Raw genomic sequence first — 20,833 nt, 5'->3', positions numbered from 1 at the left:
GGTATTCAGTTCGTCTTCTCTTAGTTGAATCCATTGACTCTGGTGATTGGGGGTCCTCACGCATAGGATGGAGAATTCATAATTTTTGATAACAGGGTTGGGCGTGGAACTTGGGGATGAGACAACGTCAACAACCACAAGTCACATGCGGAAAGTATAACTTTGGAATTATTTTATTTCGTTTCAGTCATTATATAAATCGGTGAGACGCAGAATCACCATATATACTGTACAGGAGAGGAGAAGCTATAATACAAATAGTACACAGGTATGCAATATGACCAACGCATAATCACAAAAGCACCGTCCATCCAATATCATGCACAAGAAGCCAGGTCCAGAAAAATTCAGTTCTCAAAACACCGAAGAATCATGGAATTCAATTATGCATGTTCGCTTTCTCCAACCGCTGCAACTTCAAGCCCATCCTTATTGGCATTGAAAGAGACACGGATCGCCTGTCCAGAGGTGACCTCGCCACGAATAATCTTGTCTGCCAGGCGGTTGCCGATTTCTTTCGATATCAAGCGGTTAAGTGGCCGAGCACCGAACTTGGGATCGTAGCCTCTTTCGCAAAGCCAGTCTTTGATCTCATTATCAACTTGAAGAGTCATCCGTCGATCATCCAGTCTCGACTGCAGCTCCTTAATTCTGATGTCGACGATATCCCTCAAAGCTTCCCGTGAAAGCCTCTTGAAGGTGATAAACTCATCGATTCGATTAAGGAACTCGGGCGGATATGCCTCCTGGACAACATCCATGACAGCCTTCTTGACCTCTGGTGTGATATCTCCATCTTCTGAGAGCTTGAAAGAATGGATGGGATCAGCGCCAATTAGGATATCAGCTCCAAGGTTAGACGTAAGGACGATGAGGGTGTTGCGGAAATCGACTTTATGACCTTGTGCATCCGTAAGAAAGCCCTCATCCAAAACCTGGAGGAGGAGGGCAGATATGTCGCGATGGGCTTTCTCGAACTCATCGAACAGGAGAACAGCATACGGCTTCCGCCTCACAGCCTCAGTGAGTTGGCCAGCATCATCGTAACCGACATACCCAGCAGGGGAACCAATCAAGCGGCTGATAGTATGCTTCTCTTGGAACTCGCTCATATCGAATCGTACAACGGCAGTCTCAGTAGAGAAGAGGAATTCGGCCATCTTCTTGCAAAGCTCAGTCTTACCAACGCCGGTAGGACCAAGGAACATGAAAGAAGCAAGCGGCCGATTTTCTCCACTGAGCCCTGCTCTCTGCATGCGGACCGCATTTGCGACGGCAGAGAGCGCCTCATCTTGTCCACGCACAGATTTCCTGAGAGTGTCTTCCATATGTATCAATTTTTCGACTTCTCCGGCCATCAATTTGCTGACTGGGATGCCGGTGGTCCGAGAAACAACCGCACCAATATCATCGGCGGTAACAGAGTCATGGATAAGATTTGCCCGCGAGCCGGCTTGTTCTTCGCCCTCTTTCGGTAGTTTCTCTTCGAGTGCCGGGATCCTAGAGTATCGCAGTTCTCCTGCCTTGGCAAAGTCGCCTTCTCTCTGTGCTTGCTGTAATTCGAATCGTGCGCGCTCTAGTTCTTCCTTTGTGCGTTTGAGATTCTCAATTTCTGCCTTTTCCTTCTCCCAGACCTCGGTTAATTTTCCGGCCTCCTCTTGCTTAGCTTTCAGGTCTTCTTGGAGCTTTTCGCGTCTCTCGCGGCTGCTGATATCGGTTTCTTTGCGAAGAGATTCAAGTTCGATTTGGATAGTGGTGATATCCCGGTCGAATTCTCGGATCACATCGGGTTTCGATTCCTGTTGTAGCCGCAGAGCAGATGCCGCTTCATCCACTAGGTCAATAGCTTTATCGGGCAGGAATCGGTCGGTGATATAGCGATTGCTGTATGTTGCAGCCGCAACCAATGCTCCGTCGGTGATACGCACACCATGGTGTACTTCATATTTCTCCTTGATACCGCGCAAGATCGAGATGGTAGCGGCAACCGAAGGCTCGCCAACTTGAATGGGCTGGAATCGTCGCGCCAGGGCAACGTCTTTTTCGATCATTCGGTATTCGTTCAGCGTGGTTGCGCCGCAGCATTGAAGCTCGCCCCGTGATAAGGCTGGTTTCAGTAGGTTACTAGCATCAATACTACCTTCCGCCTTCCCTAGCCCAAGCAGAGTGTGGAGTTCGTCGATGAAGAGAATGACACCGCCTTGAGCATCCTCAACTTCTTTGAGAACAGATTTCAATCGCTCTTCAAAATCGCCCCTGAACTTAGCACCAGCAATGAGCGACCCAAGGTCCAAAGAGACAACGCGCTTGCCCTTGATGCTTTCCGGGACATCTCCTTGCACGATTCTCTGAGCCAATCCTTCTAGAACGGCAGTTTTACCAGTACCGGCAGCTCCGATCAAAACAGGATTGTTCTTTGTACGCCGCGATAGAACTTGGATTGTCCGATGGATTTCTGCATCTCTTCCAATAACCGGGTCCAATTTTCCTGCCTTCGCTTTAGCAGTGAGGTCAACGCCGTACTGTTCTAAAGCTGCTTTCTCGGGTTCGCCGCCTAGGTTCATCCGGTGTGTGCCACCTGGAGGATGCGGTCGTCCGCTAGCATAGTTTCGAACGGGAAAGCCGGAGAGGCCGGTCGCATTATTTGGTAAGGACGAGGGTAACCGTGAACGAGGGAGGCATAAGGATGATGGGAGAGGCCGCGCAAGTCGGTTCGAAGGCGTTAAGGTCGATGGTCGCAGCAGTCGACTGCGGCTCAGCTGCAACCTTGATGCCATTATAGCTTGAGACGAAAGGTGCTGGAGTTGCAGATGTCCAAGAACAAGGAATCCTTTCAATCAAGCATTGCGGCCGAGCCGACAGGAGCCTTTAATACCCGGTCCTTGAAATCATCGCGAGGCTTCTCGAACGCTCCACCACGGCCCCGATTCCTCGAAGATGAGTGGCGGAAGCTCGAATCCAGGGAACCCGCTGGGCAGCCAAGCTCCGTCACCCTCCAGATCACGTGCAGTTGGGTGCCGCCAAAATTTTACGGCTGGGCCCCATCCGCGAAAAATTACTTCAGAACACCTTTTCCCCTCCTATTCTTTTCTCTCCTTTCTTCTCCTCCTTCCCCAACACCACACTTTTTCTTTCTCATAACCACATAATATTTCACAATGGGTTTCACCGACTTTGTTTCTGAGGCTGGCCTTAGCAGTATGTCCTCAACTGCGTTCTTTTGTCCCTTTTTCAGTCACTAATTCTACTACCCCTCAGTTGCCAACACCTTCTTCCAGTCCCGGAGTTACGTTGTTGGGTAAGACACCACCCCTAAACCTCCTGCAATGCCCCCCCTTTTGTCTTCGCTGCATATTTTCCATGTGCCAGCTTCCTTGTTTGTATGATGAAAACAGATTGGTCCGTGTTTATGAGGCGGCTTAAGACCCCGCTGCAAGATTACACAACAATTGCGATTTTTCGCGTTTCTGAACACTAGGAAGACAGCTTTATTTTCTTTTTTCTTTTTCTGGGTTTTCTGCATTTCCTGCCATACGCTCAGCCTGCATCAACCATAATGTTGCATTTGACTGACTTGTATAAAGCACATCCCCTTCTCAGGCCGATGTCGTGACCTTCAAGGCCTTCTCCAGCGCCCCTGACGCTGAGAAGTACCCCAACGTTGCCCGTTGGTACAAGCACATCGCCTCCTACGAGTCCGAGTTTGGTAGCCTCCCCGGTGATGCCTCCAAGGAGTTCACTGCCTACGGTCCCGAGGGTGCTGAGCTCCCCACCAACCCCAAGGACAAGCCTGCTGCCGATGATGATGACGACATGGACCTCTTCGGCAGTGATGAGGAGGAAGACCCCGAGGTTGCTAAGAAGCACGCCGAGCGTCTTGCTGAATACAAGAAGAAGAAGGAGTCTAAGGGCCCCAAGCCCGCTGCTAAGTCCATTGTCACCATGGAAGTCAAGCCTTGGGGTAAGTGATTGAATATAATCGTTCCTAGGTTCTTCTTACTGACTTGAGTGTAGATGATGAGACCAACCTTGAGGAGTTGGAGGCCAACGTTCGCGGTATCGAGAAGGACGGCCTCGTCTGGGGTGCCTCCAAGTTCGTCGCCGTTGGATTCGGTATCAAGAAGCTTCAGATCAACCTGGTCGTTGAGGACGAGAAGATCTCCATCGATGAACTTCAGGCCGAGATCGAGGAAGACGAGGACCACGTCCAGTCCACCGATGTCGTAAGTTTAAATCTGTTCCCGCTAGATGCCTATCGGTACTGACTTATCCCCCCAGGCTGCTATGCAGAAGCTGTAATCGGAACGACCATTTTTAATGAAGATCAATTGAGTGATGATGACTTTCATGGTTTCAAGGAAAATATAGTGTCATGAACTTGAATGCCTAGAATGTAATCGGGACAAACCCGGTTGTCTTATGAAATAAAAATAAACAACATTATACCCAATATTTGCTCGTTCTCTAGTTCAATATAGTTGTAATTCGTGGGATTGTAGGTGCCCCGGCATCAACTTGTGTCCAACTGTTCACTCGTTGCCCCCAGATGAAGGTGAAATGAGTCACCGGGATATATATTTCTAGGTCGGGAGTCTCGGCAAGCCCGGGTCTCCGGAGCAAGTAGCTTCTTCTGAACAATATACTTATACAATTGCCCCAAAATATCAATTTGATCGTAGATATCTTATGAAACAGAGTAATTGACCAGTCTTTACTTGACTATTTCTTTCAACTCGACAAAGCCAATTGACCCAAAAATCATCGGGGTACATCACGTGACAACCTAAAGCGGGTTAGAGCACTAGGATCGGATTCCTGGATCCCAAGCTTCCACCTCGCCGTGCGGAACTCTGGAGTCGGGGATTCCAAACGACCTGACAGAATTGACGGACCTTCGAACGCAAAAGCCAGTTCCCCAGCCCAAGAGCCGCTCTGGCCGCCACGAAATTCATAATGGGCTTCGTCGCTCGCCTGATTACAATTTTTGGGCTTGTCCTGCTTGCTCATGCGTGCGTGAACCTTCCTACCTACCTACCCACCTGGCATATCGTGTCCCCGGCAATCACAAACCGGCCGTACTTCATTACGAATGGATTGCTTACAATGAGTCTTTGAAAATATAGTGGCTACTCCGCACACGAGCACACAGTTCTCTACACGTCGTCCTCGGCGGCACTCCCGCAAGACATCGTCATCGAGGCCCTCGTTTCACTCGTTATTGTTTCGACGGGGCTAGTTCTCGGCGCTGAGAAGCTGAAGCCAGTGAGCTGGAGTGAGTGGGCGAGGGAGGTGCAGAGCGAGGGCGATGCGCGAAATCCGTATCTGAGACTCGAGGAGAGGTATAGTTTTTGGGATGTAAGGGTGAGTAACTCAGTATACCCTTGAATTGAATATGACACCTGTGTTGGTTCCTCTGAGAGGCATTTGTGGCTGACTGGGGGCAAAAAGGCTAAGAGAAAGGAGTTCGCGGATTGGATGCGTGGGAATGTTGATGCTCCTGTGAAGAGCTGAGAGCTTGAGCTATCTAGCTTGGTGCCGTTTATGGTTGCCTCCCGTATATACTTGGGCTTGGAGCGTATAAAGTTTTGAGGGGAAAAATATCGATGAAATTGGCTTGTCATGCTGTCTTCGCACATCGTCTTCCAGTATGGTAAGAGTGTAAGCCCAGTGCACGGTGATATGTACACTTGAGCTGTCGCAGCCTCTCCGATATCAAGAATGGCAAGGAGACATCGGCCCTCCCTTGACTGTAAGGCGGACGAACTACGTCCTACTTCTAATGCTCGGCACCCCTTGATCATTCCATGACCTCGACAAGTGCCGCCCTGTGACACGGATTCTCGGCCCGGTCTCGAAGCACCGTTTCCCCATGTAAAATAGCGGATTTTCCACGTTTTATTTGACGTGGAACAACGAGCTGTTGTTGAATACCAACTGCTGACGAAGTGTAGGTATCCTAGCCGACTGAGTAGAGACCTCAGGCTGAGCGAAAACTTCAAACTGCTGCACAAGCACAACGAAGAATTTCCCACATCCATTGACGGTCTAGACCGACATGATTGGGTGATGATCACGCACGAAGCAAGCCGTATTTGCATACACTTCCTCCGGAGGGGCCACCTGTCTCTGCGTCCGGCAGTGCCAGCCGAGCACACCACCCCACCAGCAGTCCTGAGGTAATAATACGGTGTACAATACGAGGCGAAATTGCCTGGTTGCCAATAATACGAACAAAAATCCCTTGCATGAGAAATCCTTTCTATATTCAGGGGTGACACGAGCGCAGGAGGAACAGAACAAAATAAAAGGCACATGCCGCGTTGAAGGATTTGGCCTTGCTGGCAGTTGCCCCTTTGCTTGCTGTGCCTTACAGCGAGAGGCCCATCATTCCGGGCCTATGGGTCGAGGCTTAGAAGATGTCTCGGGATAAGAGAGGGTCTACGTATAGCTGAAACATAACAAGCCGATGTTCTAGAATCCTGAGACGATAAGTACGGCATTCGAATTGCTGCGGAAGCTCTTTTTTGCTGGGATGTCCATTCGTAGTCAATATTGATCGCCTTTGCAGAAGTTGGGGAGAGAGGGACAGCCCGACAGAACCTCGTTTCTCGGAGTGTCCGTTCCCATATGACTTGGGGTCAAGCCTTGTAGATCGGAAGGGCTTACGCAAGACAAAGGCAAAAGAAGTTGATTCATTGAGGCTCGGTTTCAATCCGGCCAATGGCGGGGGATCGGTTTAGTTGGCGATGTTTAGTTGCTTTTGTTAGGCAAGTTGAGTGCTTGGAGTCTTGGGGGTGTGACCGAAACTCTATGTTGCATGCGGCACAACAGCAGAAAGAACACTGGGTTATGCCCCATGAACAACACCGACCCAGCAGCTGAGACACCAAGAGGCTGCGCCCAAAATAGTGGGTTGCTTGGTGAAAAAAAAAGCAAAAATAATAATAGGAAAAGGAGTGAATCGTCACTTGGGAACCTTCCACCAAGAAGCGAAGAATTGCTTGCAGGCGAGCAAGCAGACCAACCAGGAATTGGATGGACGCGAGGCCTCCCAAAAATAGAAGGAAGCATACGCAAACCCCCTCGGCCAGCCCATCGAAAACGAAAAAAGTTGGGATCCCCTGTTGGCGTCTGCTGAGGGGTGTTCACAAGGATTCGACTGAAAGGGCAAGATCGCCTCCTTCCGCTCGATGTTGACTTGCCGCTGCGCCGAAGAAGATGAATAATAATGCTGTGAATATGCCGCTCGAGGTTTTGCAGGTGTTCGAGTTTCCACCTGTTTTGGGTGGCTGCACAGCCGGCCTGCCAGGGCTCTGATTCTGCGTCCACCACTCAGATCGACGAGTCCAGACTCATTTTCCGGCCAAAAGCAAATCGTCGTGAAGGAAATGGCTCGATCATACCAGAAGCGGGTCCGAGATTCATCCCTCCAGAGGGTGTGGAGATTGCCACTAGGAGGTGAAGGCAGGGCTGATCGCTTGCTCGAAGACGGCGCGGGTGCTTGTTTTACATGCGCCTGTTTGCTATTTTGGTGAATCGCCCTGGTCTCTTCCGGCCTGTCAGACTCACTACTTGCGTAATGGCCCTTCCTGCGGGAATCGAATTTTATAAATTTGCTCCCCATCCCCAGTTCCTCGGAATTCGGTTCTTTCTTTCCCACACTATCTTATTATCGTCGGATACACTTGTTGGTTGATTCCTTCCATCTATATCCACCCAAAACCGTCTATCTAGCACTCAGCTACTCTTCACCCCAAAACCAAAATGCGTGCCTCATTCGTTCTTATGGCCTTCGCGGCCCTTGCCGTTGCTCAGGAGTCTAGTAGCGCTGTGGTAAGTCTGCACTTTCTGAACGCACTGCGTGGAATGCCATCTAACGTTCTCCTATAGGAGACTACTGCTACCGACAGCTCTGTTGAAACCAGTGCTACCCCCACCGACACTGTCATCACTTCCAGCGATGGCCCTATTTCTACCGGCTCCCAGCCCGTTATCCCGACCGGCACTCCCACTTCTGCTCCCGGCGGCTCTTCTTCTGGCATCTCCAGCAGTGCCAGCCCATCTTCCTCGAAGAGCTCGTCAGCCTCAGACTCCACATCGATTGCGACTGCGACCGAGACCGAGACTGCTTCGCCATCGGGCTCTGGATCGGATAGTGAAGAGACCAACTCTGACAACGGTGCCTTCGCTCTTCCCACATCCGGCCCTCTCCTCGGTGCCGGTCTTGCTGGCGCTGCTCTCGCAGCTTTCATCTAAGCAAGTGACAGTCAGCACCGGTGTACCCTGGACGTTAAAGATGGCGCCCCAAAATATGTTAATACTTGGTTGCGCTCTCCGTGATACCAAGGGGAACTAGATCTATGTAATGAGGAATACGGATATGTTGTGACATCGCTCTATGGAGTGATTAATGCTTTCGAAGCCTTTCTTTTCGATATTGTTCATGTTTTGCCCGAAACAAACCGTGACTACGGCGCATAATAGATATTTAATAATACCAACCAACGACTTTGACATGTCAACTAAACAATTTTCTTGAATTTAAAGACTGCTTTTTTAAATGTAGAAATTATGAAGTGGAGACGGATCTCGATAAGCGTATGGAGTACGGAGTAATAATGTGTCAAATCTTCAGGGAAATCGTACAGATGATCTATCAGAGCCTCAGAGGAGGCATTCTGGCTCGCTCGATGAAGGGGCCCCGAAATCAATTAGACTTCCTAAAACGCGCGACGCGCAAATCACGTGAGCAGACACGTCCAGGTCGTGCCAGACTAGCGTTGCTGTGTCCAACACCATCAAAACAACAACCGGTTGGTCTGAGCAACGCCCGCACAGCATTGAAAACGGAACATCCGATCGACACCAATCGCCTTTTTTGGGCCTCGTAGTTTTGGTGCACTGACAATATCATTGGATCGATTCAAAACTATCGAAATCTTTTTTTGCCTTTTGCGCCTTCGCATTCCGACCCTTGGGCAGGCGACAAAGCAAGACACCCATTGCAAAGCTATACCCTCCCTCATTATACCTCTTCACATTCAACTAGCGGGTTTCCTGGGAAGTTTTCATATTGAAGACGTAACAATATGGTGCGAATTTGCTCAAAGTGCCTCCTACCATCTGCGATAGACTAATCCTTTGATCTTTGATCAGGTCTCAAAGCTGCGACGTCTCGCAGCAGACCATGCAGCACTGCATGAAGAGCTTCCCCCAAACTATCTTTTTCCACCCGACGATGCGCATTCTTCTTCCTCAGACGACATCACACAACTTACGACCTTGCTGGCAGGTCCACAGGGTACACCATATTCCCAAGGCCTGTGGCGGTTACACTTGAAGCTACCAGAAGACTACCCGAAGAGTCCGCCAAAAGCCACGTTCCGGACGCGGATATGGCATCCCAATGTGGAGGAATCGACGGGTGCGGTATGCGTGGACACACTGAAGAGGGATTGGAAGTCGACCTTGACGTTGAAGGATGTTTTGATTGTAAGTTTGTTTACGGGAAAATTTACCTCACTTATGCCTTCTGATTGATAGCTGACGCTGCGCACTCTAGACAATTTCATGTCTTCTTATATACCCGAACCCGGACTCAGCGCTGAACTCTACGGCTGGAGCGTTGCTTCAAGAAAATTACGATGCTTTTGCTCGTCAAGCCAAGTTGATGACGTCGATACACGCCCCAACCCCGGGCGATATGCGGAGCGAAGTAATGGAGGCAAAAATGCGGGGAGAGGAAAATGGCACAACGGTCCCCGAACAGGAAGATACGTCGCGGTCTCTACGCTCGCTCAAGGGGACAAGGGTACAAACCGTGACGATGAAAAAGAAACCGGCGCGGAAAGAAGCCAACAGGGCTCAGTCTCAAGATGCAGAGAATACCTATCCACACCATGAACCACTAGAGCAACAATTCTCAGATGATGAGAATGAAAATCCAACCTGTGCATCAAAAGAAAACGACCCATCACTATCCCCGTCACCTGTCAAACTGGCTCCGCCATCTAGCCCCAGGAAAAACGCCCATGGCAAACGCCCACTCTCCGTCCTTACAACTTCCATGGACATAGAACCCTCCTTCATGGAGCATGAAGATATGGACACAACAGACGGCATGACAGCTTCAGAGCGCAACATCGCCGCGAACACAACACCAACCCGTGACATCCAAGAACGGGACTCCTCCCCGCAACGAAAATCCCCGAAACTTTCCCTCCTCAACAGGGGCCTCAACAATCACGTCCCCTGGCCTCTCCGAGAAGATAACAGTATAAGTCTAGACTTGAAAATCTACGAAGACGACGAATCTTCAGGCTCGGACTCACATCGTTCGAGTAGCAGTAGCAGAGATGGCAAAGAGAACCCAAGTTCCTCTTTTTCACGCGGTCCTTTTAAAGACCAGGACCTCGACCCTGTCGCATTGAAAACGCAACAGTACTCTGAACGTGCTCACCCTCTCACAATCCTTAACTCGTCTTCCAACACACCCCACCCATATTCTTCAGGCTCATCATCGAGCCTGCTGGAAAAGCCCGTTTCTGGAACGCGCAAGGTTTCGGGTTCGGGACTGAAGAAGGCGAAACCCCGTATTGGAATTCGCAGGCTGTGAATAGTACTGGCTTGGTAAAAGCGATAAGTTACGACTTTTCGGTAGTTGTTGAATCGGGGTGTCCGGGTTGGGTACATTAGTGAATCTTTTTTAACGAACCCAAAGCATGCTGGCGTTACTTTATGGTGTCTTGGACTTGAATCGGTTGGCTTGAGGCATCCCCTGCGAGAAGCATTTATTTTTGGGAGCATTTGGTTAGGGTTTGTGGCCTTGGATTGGTTATTGTATATTATTCGTTGACGCAAATCACCCCAGTCTTCGTCGGCTATTCTACCTCGCTGAATCACCTTTTAATATTATATACGTAATAGTGTTCTTCTCCCATTTTGGGCCTACAATCAATGGAACGTAACAAGAGCAGGTGCAATGATTTGGTAAAGATAGATAACCTATGCATATCTAGCTAGCTAAACGGGCACAATTTTCCCCTAATGTCTCATATACAGACCACCTTCCATCCGGAAATATTAGTAAAGCGGCTGCTCTTCTTGTCTGACTTGAAAAAAATTTCAAGTTTCGACTAAGCCTTTCTGTAGGCACCAATATACTTCAAGTATTGCTCGGAGGTGTCCCCCGAATAACATCCCTGAGACTGATATTGAGAACTCAAGACAACCGGCCCACCAAATCGACCTGGTAGGCACCAAATATTATAAATGAAGAAACAAACAGTACGCTAGACCGATTAACACAATGATACGCAGTGCAAGGGGCTAGCTCAAGCCAGAGTTACCGCCAGCAATAAAAAAGGAGGCTTTTACAGCCAGATCCATCGCCGGTCAAACCCCAAATGTAAGTTGAGTAGCTAAAAATCTGTACTATAAACGCGTTGATTATGGCAGAGGCGAGTATACTCAATCCTCTACAGCGCGTAGGGGTTGACTGAGCGAATAGTGAGGCAACTGTAAAGCAAAGTGTTAGTTATGATCGAGTAAACAAGATCAAATTGGAATCACTTACGGAGGGCTCTTGCTTAGATCAGTCTTCAGAATGATGGGCACGCGAGTCATTTCAGTAACATCTTGGATGTAATCTCCCCCCTCTTCTCTGAGCTGAAATAGACTGAGGTATTTCTCTTTGTTGGTCAATTTGGCTTCGGGAGCATCGGCAGTGCTGGTGGCGATCTTGGGGTCTGAAAGCGTGCGGTGAGGAGCTTGTGGCAAGTGGCCATTGCGGGTAGGTGATGGCGGCATACTCTGGGTTGAGCGATCTGCAGAATTCAATGACACACCAGCTGCCATCTCTGTGACCTCGGAGACGTCATCATCATCGTCGAACAGAGCATCCACATCATCGGCGGACATAGTTCCGGTTTCGGTTTGCTTCCTCAAGTTTTCCTCCCTCTCCCTCGCGCGCTCGCGAGCGGCTTCAGCTTCTCTGGCAGCAGCAGCAGCCTGCGCAGCACGGGAGTTGGCAGGCTTGGGACGTTCATCCTCAGGGATGTAGGCCGAGGAGGGCACGCCCTTCTCCCAATAGAGTTCTAAGACCCGCGTTTCCTTGCGATACTCCGCCTTCTTCAAGGGCAGCTGGTCGCAGTGGACACGCTTCTCAAAACCATACTCTGGGATGAGGACATCAAACGCAGACTCGTAGACGCAAAGAACAATACCCTCGCTGATAAGGTCACCACCAATTTCCTGGCGGATTTTGTCCATATTGCGGCAGGCCTCGATGTGAACGCTTTGCTCCTGGGCATTGTGTGCTGAGTCTTTCTTGTTGTTGCAGATATCTGCGGTCTTGCTGAGGGATTCAATATCATCAGAGAACTCAATAGCACCGTCAGACAAGACTGCTTCAAGTTGGCGATGGACAACAACGTCGGCATAGCGGCGCAAGGGGTTTGTAAAGTGAGTATATACAGGGAAGTTAAGAGTGTAGTGAGGACGCAATTCTTCCTGCACAGTTCCGGCAACGTAGTATTTTGCACGCTGCATGGCCTTCACCAAGATTGTTTCCATTCCCTGTGATGTGTTAAGAGACGATCGAGTCATTGGCAATTTAATTTCACCCTTTTTGGGCTAAGAGGGAGAGAGGATGGCTAACCTTGCGCAAATCATCATCTTGAACCTGGCACAGGCTACTTTGCAAGCTTCCACTGCTGGCCTCGTCTAAGCCGAAACCCAGTCTGTTCATACGATCGACAAATGACTGGAGACGACGGGCATTTGGAGACTGCTGACGACGGAGGAAAGCTTTGTCGGGCAAAGCTGTGATCAGCTTGCGAGCAACTAGGAAGTTTGCTTTAGTGCCCAATTCCTCCACCAGCTCTCGCACGGCAGAGGAATCAAAGACGTTGGCCTCAATGGGTACATTTTCATCATCCAAAGAATGAAGAAGGCGAAGAGGAGGAATCTGGGAGACCCGATTGCCCAGTCGAGCTTCGCGGAATTTGGAACCAGTGCGCTATTTAGAACAAATTAAGACGCATTAGTATGTGACAAAAGGGCCGTTGAACCAAGTATTAAGAGATCTCTTACCTGCAAGCCCCGAATAATATCAACCGAGACTCCCGACAAGGCGTCATTGGTTGTTCCCTGAATCACGGATTCTACCTCATCGTAACTCAGCCTGCCAGTGCTCTTTATGATACTCTTGCCAATCCAGACATCATCGTCAATAGCACCCGTCTCTGGGTTAGCCTTGAATACGACACTGACTGTGAAGCGCTCCTCACCCGGGAGCAAAGCGCATAGTTCAGTCGCAATACGGGGGGGTAGCAGTTTCACCAATTTATCAACAAGATAGACAGCGGTGCCCCGTTTTTTGGCCTCACGGTCAACTAAGGAATTGGCTCTCACAAAGTGAGCGATATCTGTGACATGGATGCCGATTTCCACTTTCCCTTCAGGAAGCACCTTGAAATGATAGGCGTTGTCCAGCTCCTTGGTTCCGCTCGGTTCAACGGTGAAAGTGGTTTCCTGACGGAAATCCCTGCGGGAAGATAGATCGCTCTCACTAGAAACTGACCAGTTTTCGTGGCCAATGCTCTTCAGCACAGCATCGGTGAACTCGTCGGAGCCAAAGTTGTTGTCGCGGAGAAGCGCCTCGGTCTCTACTTTCAGATCGCCCATTTCTCCAAGCTGCTCCACAAGGGTACCGAATGGATGAAGCGATGTGATAGGCCATCTCTTGATGCAGGCGACGAAAATGCGATTAGCATAGTCCTGATGTTTCTCCACGAAATCGCGCGGAGCTTGTTCTGTTGGAATGGCTATCAGGGGGACACGTTTGTCAGTAGGCTTGAACCAAACGATCTTGGGTTTGTCTTGCTGGCGGTCTTGGTTGCGACCGTGAGCGCCATCTCTGGCGAGCCTCTCGGCTTCCTGCTTCTCCTTCGTTGCCTGGCTGCTGGGACGGAGTAACCCGAGGGTACCTGAGAACATTTGGCCAGCGATGCGTTCGATAACGGCGACAACGTGACCAGCGTATAGGGGCTTCTGCTCATCGCTAATTTCATCTTCTTCAACCAAGAGGAGACTTTGACCCTCCACTTCAACATCATCGTTCTTTTTCTGGGTAGGGCGCTGCCGGAGACTGCCACGGCGGCGAATACTACCATCAGGCCCGACCTCTTGGCGGTCTCCGTTTGAGTCAGAGCGAGACGGTTTGTCCGTTCCAGCAGTACTACCAGATCTGGCATCGGTGATATCCTTGCGCTTTTTCTTCTCCTCCTTTTCTCTCTTTTGAGACCAGACCTCATCGACGTCGAGAAGTTCGATAGCGACAAAGTCACCCTCTAGGGCACGGTTTCGATCCTTACTACCACAAATGAAGATGTCGGCATCCAAGTCCGGAGTTGTGACATAGGCATCAGAACGGTTCTTTTTATTCACCCTGAGGATACCAGAGACGAGTTGACCGTTGCTCAAGAGAGCAGGAAGATTAGCCTGGGGGAGGTAAGGTGTGAATAGGGTCTTTCGCTGCTGTTGCTGTTGCTGCTGCGTTTGTTGAGCAGACAGCGGCTGAGGTGCATGTTGGCTAGCCTGGAGACCACCAAGACCCTGGCCGTTAAGTTGCCCGTTCTGCTGCATGGCTTGGAGCTGAGCAAGTTGTAGGGGGTTTAATTGCTGAGCCCCACCGAACATTTGGGGCGGAGCCATAACCATCTGCCCCTGTGGCAGCTGGACTAGCTGAGGCTGGCCAGGATACTGAAATTGACCGATAGAGCCGATCGACTGGTTCATAGACGCGCGTGCACGGTGGCCTGGCTGAAACCCGGTGTTTTGCTGTCCGGGGCCCTTTGACTGGTCCTGACCCTGCGCTTGGTTATTAGGTTGGCGCCAGTTGCTGTCAAAGTTTCTCGACGGTGTTCGACCGTGGGATGGTTGGCTTCCACGGCGTTGATTCTCAGAACCTGCAGATCCATCATTTGACGGAAATTGGAAACCGCCGGGGCCACGGCCAGATATGGAACCGCGGTTTCCACCAACAGCCATGGACTGACTGCGACCATGAGCACTGGCTCGAATATTGCCGGCACGGTGCAGGCCCAACCCTTGGGGCGACTGTGTCGTGTTGGGGGTTGTTTTATCCTCGGAAGCGGGTGCACCTTCGGACGAGTCGCCGGAGGGGGCAGGGAATTGGAACCCAGAAGCCGCCCGCTTCTGTTGGGCAAGCTCTGCAGCCTTCTTAGCTTCAGGAAGAGCAAGCGAATGACGGCGCTGGTGGCCACCACCGCCGGGAGGGCCGCCACGGCCACGACCGTGGCCTCCGCCCTCATTCTTCTGCTGGCTACCTTGCTGCTGTTGATTAAAGTCGGAGTATCCTGAAGCCCCGGAAGAAGGAGCTGGAGGAGGGCCCATACCGAAGCCCGGAAGAGCCGACTGGTTACGTCGATGCGAATGCTGATTTGAAGGGTTTCCGGGGATCCCTAGCTGTTGCTGTTGCTGGGGAGCTTGAGGAAACTGAAAAGCACCGAGTTGTTGTGGGGAAACGCCGCCCATGGGCGCACCGCCACCTTGTAGAGAGGGATTGAAACCGGAAACCTGGCCAAGTTGTTGTGGTTGCAAGAGTCCCATATTGACATACTGTTGGTGCGTGGCTGCGATTTGCTGTTGCTGTTGCTGAAGCATCTCGATTTGTTGCTGAATCGCCAATTGTTCCACTGTTGCGCCGACTGTTAGCAATCTGCAATACTGCGGGAAATAGCGATCGGAGCAAAGCTATATAGGCAGCATACTCATGAGAGGAGTCAGCTCAGACGGGCTCCGTCTATGGGCTATATGAAGCTTTCGTCCAGCCGGTCCGGGAACCCCGGACTGGTTCTGTTGATCCATCTTTGCAAGGTGAAAGAGAGTGGATTATCACTGTCAGAGTGTAGAATGCTGGAGGAAATGGTCCACCTTAGCGATGAGAGAGTGTTGGAATTCCTGAGATGGCAATCTTTAGGTTGTTCGACAGGCGAGGCCGACCGGGTCGTGTTGCGACAACGAAAGGCGGTTCTGAAGTATGCTGGATAAGGAGAGCGACAGATTAGTGACTGTAGGATAGGTACGAGGAGTGTGGCAAGAAGCAAACATCCGGCATCTCGATGGGAAAGAGAAACAAGCCGGGGGCGTCATGACTAGCAAAGCGTAGGTTGCGATTGCCCCGCGGGTGGGAGGCCAAAGGTGGAAGAAGGACAGAAGAGGAAGGAATAGAGAAAAGCGGGAGCAAGGAAGGAGAACGGTGACATTGCCGGGTAAAGCATGTTGATCTCTGGAAGCACATACCTTCAGAACGGTCGCTTCGATTGAGAATAAGTTTGTTGTATGACGGCTTGGTGTCCCCTTTTCAGGTGGTTGACGACAGGATACTTTTCCCCTTTTGCACGGAGTCGACTTCGCACTGGAGAGGGAAAGTGGGCGGCAATGACGGTCGTGGAAGAACAGAAAGCAGTCGATAAAAGACAGAAGACGTATTCACAGTAAAAACAACCCGTTCGGAACTGAGGAAAAACCTCCGCAAAAAAAAAAAAAAGGACGGCAAAGACCGAAGGGGAGGATGAAGCTTGATTGAGAAGAGAGAGGGGAACTCTCGACGGCGTAGAGTAAGCGGGTTGGGAGCTATCGGTTGCCCCCAAGTGCCATCCAAGCGACCTCCACCGCAACAATCTTCCTCGAAACGTCACCCAAAGGACGATAGCAGATCTTTTTTATTTTTGTCTCGGATTGAGTTTCCGTTCCCCTTTTTTGTCTTTTGAAGACTAAATTTATTTTGTGACGTCGGAATGGCAAGGAATCCGAGTCCCACTAAAGGTTGGAGCCAGAGAGAGGACGAGAAAAGGGGGGGCAACTCAGGCTGAGAAGGAGGAGCTGTTGAGTTGGTCTCTTTTCTTAGAAACTAGTCTTAATAATATTAATTGTCCGTTGTCTTTCAGTGAGGCAGAAGTAGTAGACGATCTGGCCACGCAGAAAGAGAATGACGAATTGATAAGAATAGCACGACTCAGTTGGTGGGAACTTGAAGGAGTGGCCCAATACTGGAGGAGCGGGGATGGAGCAAAGAAGGAGGGGTAGATCAAAAGGAGGGAGTGAGAGAGGAAGAGAGAGAGATGAACAAGGGAGAAGTGGGAAGAGAGAAGAGGAAAAAGAAATGGAAAGATGGAGATGGTGGGAAGAAAGAGACGACTTAGTCGCCCTCGTAGTTCTTCAGGAGAAGCGAATTAGTGGCTAGAGACTGTCTCATAGTTAAGAGTTTCGGTAGTCTACCTAATAATGACATGACTATAAAAGCGAACAAATCACGCCCAACACACCCACTGATATATCGCCATCATTATTTATTAACCACCACAGATACCCTCTCTATCTACGCGGGGAATCCTGCCAGGTGCAGGTGCAGGTGCAGAGACTGATATTTGGTTTCGTTGTTTTTCAGAAGTTAGCTTGGATGGCGCTCCAATGGCTGAGATCACGACAAGACCGGTATGTCAAGCCTCAGAGGAGCAGTGGCTGGGTGAGCAGTTTAACTTGTCGCTCACCCAGAAGTACCACAGTTGGAGCTTGATAGGTTCGTGGTTCACGGTCACGAGCGGGATTTGACAGTTGGATGCTGGGTCCAATACCCCCGGCTAATCCTGCCATTCGACATGCTCCCAAGAGGGAACTTCACAAGTTCACAAGTTTCAAGAATCGGGGGGGGGGGGGGGGGGGGATCGCCAACACCCTAGGATCCTCAGTAAAGTCGCTGGGGCGCTTTACTGGCTGTGTGAAGAGGGCGCTGAGTCGGATCTTCGATGGGGGCGACTAACCCCCGTATCAACAGCCGAACAGTTCACGTTTCAGGCGATGACCACATGGCGTTCGTAAAATCGAGAGGGGATGACGCCTCCTGAGCCGGAGAACTTATCATAACTGAGCCCCCGTCTATGGCTGAATTAATGAGTGAGTGGCATTATATTAATTGATCCTTGAAGAAACAACGGTCAGTTGCTGAAGGAGACTCGGGTGGTTCGCAGACCCACTGGAGCTCTGGACAGACCCGAAGACCCCTTCAACCTGAGACAGATCAGGCGTTGTTTTGCTCGATTTTTGGGGCTCTAGACCTTGAGGACTCAACGGCAGGATGAATGTGTTCTCTGGCTTTCTTTTGCAGCAATCTAGGGTCCATTCACGGGAGAAAAACCGCAGGGGCCAACCGGGGGGTCGGAATCTCATGATGGCCGTCATGATGTAAAGAGCCCCGTCTGGGACCAAGGAACGCTGGTACGAGAGGAGCCCCAGACAGCCCAGAAAGCCTAGCAGGGCAGCCAGTGTCCGGTGCCCACTTCCGCAGCCTGCTGGAGAAGGGCTTCGGCGGTCCACGACGACCATTAGAGCTCTTTTGACTAAGCCGACTTCGAGCCCGTCGGAACAACAAACGGACCGCGTCCCAAACGGCGGACAGGTACAGATAGAAGATCGCGCTTTCATTCGGCAGCTTTCATTCACTGCTGTTAAGAGGCGCCTCCTCTTTGCGAAGCCTGAAACAAAGAGTGTGTTTATTCGGCTGTCTTATCGAGTCAACTGGTCCATCAGCTAATTTGTCCGTTTCTAGGCAATCCGACGAACAAACCGCGTGCCGGGCAATGCTCTGCGACAACCTGCAATATTAAACCCAATCCCTGCCGGTCCACGTCGCTCCAGGCCATTCATTCCATTTATCATTCAAACGTCGCTCTTTAATGTTACACCGTCCTCGGCTGTGATACTCCATTTCCAAAGACAACAATTGACAGTCCAGACTTTCTGCCCTCCGCTCCCTGAAGCGGGATATCTGAAAAAGCGAAGCAAAGAGTCTCTTAACGCCCTCGTTCAAACTATTGTTCAATCAACGTAAATATTCTCTACCAGATATTTCTGAGCCGAGATTATTCAACGTTTTTCCAGCCAACCCCGTCCGATACCGACTTTAATCTAACGTGTCGTTCGGTGGCCTCCACCACGATGGGAAGATCCAATTACCCGTCCCAAATGGACAGCCCCTCAAAGCAGCTTATGCTTGATCTAACTAGAGACCTGGAGCAGCTGCGCGTTCACAATTCTGAGTTGAAAAAGGTCAAAGCATTCGAACGTCGCTCATTCTACGAGAGCCTCGACAAAGCGGACAGCGAACTCGAAGCCCAGCATAATGCAGCGCTCGATAAAGTTGCCGCTCGTCACGAGAAAGTGTTGGAAGAAGCCGAAGAGACGCTGAGAGCTCACCATCGTGCGGTCGAGGAAGAGAATCGCCGCAAACAAGAAGAAGCTCGAAAGGAGGCGGAGCGAAAAGAGCGGGAGAGGGTAGAGAAACAACGCAAAGAGCAAGAGCTCGCACGATTAAAGGCTGAACAGGAGGCTGCCGAAGAGGCGAAACGAAAAGCCGCAGAGGAGGCGGAAAAGAAGAAACGGATAGAACAGGAAGAGAAAGAGCGCAAAGAACGAGAACGCGTGGAGCACGAAACCAAAAAGCGGCAGGAGGAGGCCCAGAAAGCTGAGCAAGAAGCTACACGGCTGAAGGAAGAAGAAGCGGCGCAGAAGCAGCAAGCAGAGCGACAGAAACAACTCGGTGCTGGCCGCTTGACAGATGAGGAGATCAAAGTCCACCAGCGCTACGTTGACCTACATCAGCACTTGAAAAAGTTTCGCCAGTACCTAAGAAATGAGGGGAAAACGAATCCAATCATCAAGCAGAATATGGGGGACATGCGACGATCCATCAAGAAATGCGTTGGCCAGTTACGCGAAGGAAAGGGTGCAAACAAGAACCAGGTAGGTTTTGAGAAGGTTTCCATTGATCCAAAGCTTGCTGAGGCTGACCACGTTTACTACTTCCAGACTCAAGAGATCCGCACTACACTCGAGAAAGCCACCTCAATCGCTGAACCGTCCGTTGACGTTCGCCAATTTATTGCGTTCCCACCTGAAAACATCGCAAATTCTGATGATAATAAGGTGCCGGGACTTCTGATATATGCCTTGAACATCCTCGCCAAGTCCCTGATTTCGTCACTCATTACAGAAGCGTCGATTAACCAGGGCCATGCAGAGCCAATTGGAATTGTGGCCGCCCAGATTTTCTCCATGGACTCATTCATCTATAAGGGCTACCATCTGGTAGATATCTTATGGGCGAAATACCGCGTCGTTTGCCCTGCACTCTGGGGTTTCCACGGCAGCGAAAAAACCGAATCTGGAAGACGTGCTCTTGGATGGTGGCGCGAAGGGCCAGATGGCCCATTCGTCAGCGAACAAGCCCATGCAGATCGGATGACCGCACTGGGAGCTGGATTCGCTGCTCTGACTCTGCGCAATTTTGGCAAGACGCAACGCAAGAATCCGTTCCCAAATACACTGTTTTGGACATCTATGCATAAGATTCTCAATATTCCCGCAAGCGAGATCCAGGATACTCATGTAACCTTGCTTTCCGCAATGTTGAGGTCATCGGCGGAGAGGATTGTTGGCTTTTTTGGACATATCGGACTGGCAGTGATGCGGAAAGCCATTGTTGAATTGCCCCCGAACCTCCCACGTCAAAGCATGGCCGTAAATCAGCTGAAGCTACTCAAGGACCTCTACAAACGAGAGAAACATATCATCATATGAAGGATCAACAATCAGCGGTTTCATAACCAGTTAGAAAAAAAACTAGCTCCTCAACGGAGGGTTGAATCTCGAATCAACGCATCGTGCGATCGCAAGCGTGAGGAAGTTAACAGCGTTTTTATATCTGCGGCGATATACCTACCTGAGTCAATGTCGTCGCAACTTGAGATTC

At 50.5% G+C, this 20,833-nt stretch overlaps 8 protein-coding genes across 8 annotated transcripts; 5 read left to right on the top strand and 3 right to left on the bottom strand.

The window, feature by feature from the left end:
- Positions 1-147: 147 nt before the first annotated feature.
- On the bottom strand, positions 148-2,933 carry hsp78 (chaperone ATPase HSP78). The gene has a single exon (XM_040811300.1). The coding sequence runs from the start codon at positions 2,775-2,777 to the stop codon at positions 384-386; it is 2,394 nt and encodes a 797-aa protein (XP_040663171.1). The 5' UTR covers positions 2,778-2,933; the 3' UTR covers positions 148-383.
- Positions 2,934-3,106: 173 nt separating this feature from the next.
- ASPVEDRAFT_36821 (translation elongation factor 1 subunit beta) lies at positions 3,107-4,370 on the top strand. The gene is made up of 4 exons (XM_040811299.1): positions 3,107-3,198; positions 3,259-3,298; positions 3,585-3,961; positions 4,015-4,370. Exons 1-4 carry the CDS (start codon positions 3,159-3,161, stop codon positions 4,263-4,265), a joined length of 708 nt encoding a protein of 235 aa, XP_040663170.1. The 5' UTR covers positions 3,107-3,158; the 3' UTR covers positions 4,266-4,370.
- A 583-nt stretch (positions 4,371-4,953) lies between these two features.
- On the top strand, positions 4,954-5,511 carry ASPVEDRAFT_49419 (membrane magnesium transporter family protein; the record flags this gene model as incomplete). The annotated part of the gene is made up of 3 exons (XM_040814159.1): positions 4,954-5,009; positions 5,124-5,361; positions 5,449-5,511. The coding sequence occupies 3 exons, from the start codon at positions 4,954-4,956 to the stop codon at positions 5,509-5,511; spliced, it is 357 nt and encodes a 118-aa protein (XP_040663169.1).
- A 1,128-nt stretch (positions 5,512-6,639) lies between these two features.
- On the bottom strand, positions 6,640-7,807 carry ASPVEDRAFT_290508 (uncharacterized protein). Its single transcript, XM_040810185.1, has one exon. The coding sequence runs from the start codon at positions 7,622-7,624 to the stop codon at positions 6,965-6,967; it is 660 nt and encodes a 219-aa protein (XP_040663168.1). The 5' UTR covers positions 7,625-7,807; the 3' UTR covers positions 6,640-6,964.
- Positions 7,765-8,256, top strand: ASPVEDRAFT_24365 (putative GPI anchored protein; the record flags this gene model as incomplete). Its single annotated transcript, XM_040809665.1, has 2 exons — positions 7,765-7,833; positions 7,891-8,256. The coding sequence occupies 2 exons, from the start codon at positions 7,765-7,767 to the stop codon at positions 8,254-8,256; spliced, it is 435 nt and encodes a 144-aa protein (XP_040663167.1).
- A 734-nt stretch (positions 8,257-8,990) lies between these two features.
- ASPVEDRAFT_290469 (putative ubiquitin conjugating enzyme E2) lies at positions 8,991-10,950 on the top strand. Its single transcript, XM_040810184.1, has 3 exons — positions 8,991-9,092; positions 9,157-9,492; positions 9,563-10,950. The coding sequence occupies exons 1-3, from the start codon at positions 9,090-9,092 to the stop codon at positions 10,613-10,615; spliced, it is 1,392 nt and encodes a 463-aa protein (XP_040663166.1). The 5' UTR covers positions 8,991-9,089; the 3' UTR covers positions 10,616-10,950.
- A 527-nt stretch (positions 10,951-11,477) lies between these two features.
- ssdA (mRNA-binding translational repressor SSD1) lies at positions 11,478-15,891 on the bottom strand (the record flags this gene model as incomplete). Its single annotated transcript, XM_040805914.1, has 5 exons — positions 11,478-11,517; positions 11,576-12,576; positions 12,659-13,018; positions 13,093-15,719; positions 15,795-15,891. The coding sequence occupies 5 exons, from the start codon at positions 15,889-15,891 to the stop codon at positions 11,478-11,480; spliced, it is 4,125 nt and encodes a 1,374-aa protein (XP_040663165.1).
- A 3,129-nt stretch (positions 15,892-19,020) lies between these two features.
- On the top strand, positions 19,021-20,661 carry ASPVEDRAFT_119678 (putative RNA export mediator Gle1; the record flags this gene model as incomplete). The annotated part of the gene is made up of 2 exons (XM_040805725.1): positions 19,021-19,824; positions 19,891-20,661. 2 exons carry the CDS (start codon positions 19,021-19,023, stop codon positions 20,659-20,661), a joined length of 1,575 nt encoding a protein of 524 aa, XP_040663164.1.
- Between the last annotated feature and the right edge of the window lie 172 nt (positions 20,662-20,833).

Source organism: Aspergillus versicolor, assembly GCF_001890125.1.
Source record: "Aspergillus versicolor CBS 583.65 unplaced genomic scaffold ASPVEscaffold_1, whole genome shotgun sequence".
Taxonomy (NCBI): domain Eukaryota; kingdom Fungi; phylum Ascomycota; class Eurotiomycetes; order Eurotiales; family Aspergillaceae; genus Aspergillus; species Aspergillus versicolor.
Note: the sequence above shows the minus strand (reverse complement) of the source record. Positions and strands in the feature narration are given on the sequence as shown.

What these genes read in the sequence shown, in the direction of transcription:
- ASPVEDRAFT_290508 (XM_040810185.1), bottom strand. Translation starts at nt 7,624, where the DNA reads ATGGGGAGCAAATTTATAAAATTCGATTCCCGCAGGAAGGGCCATTAC.
- ASPVEDRAFT_36821 (XM_040811299.1), top strand. Translation starts at nt 3,159, where the DNA reads ATGGGTTTCACCGACTTTGTTTCTGAGGCTGGCCTTAGCA. An exon ending in TTCTGAGGCTGGCCTTAGCA is followed by an intron (nt 3,199 to 3,258) that starts GTATGTCCTCAA and finishes ACTACCCCTCAG; the next exon opens with TTGCCAACACCTTCTTCCAG. An exon ending in TCCCGGAGTTACGTTGTTGG is followed by an intron (nt 3,299 to 3,584) that starts GTAAGACACCAC and finishes ACTTGTATAAAG; the next exon opens with CACATCCCCTTCTCAGGCCG.
- ASPVEDRAFT_290469 (XM_040810184.1), top strand. An exon ending in CGTTGAAGGATGTTTTGATT is followed by an intron (nt 9,493 to 9,562) that starts GTAAGTTTGTTT and finishes TGCGCACTCTAG; the next exon opens with ACAATTTCATGTCTTCTTAT.
- hsp78 (XM_040811300.1), bottom strand. Translation starts at nt 2,777, where the DNA reads ATGGCATCAAGGTTGCAGCTGAGCCGCAGTCGACTGCTGCGACCATCG.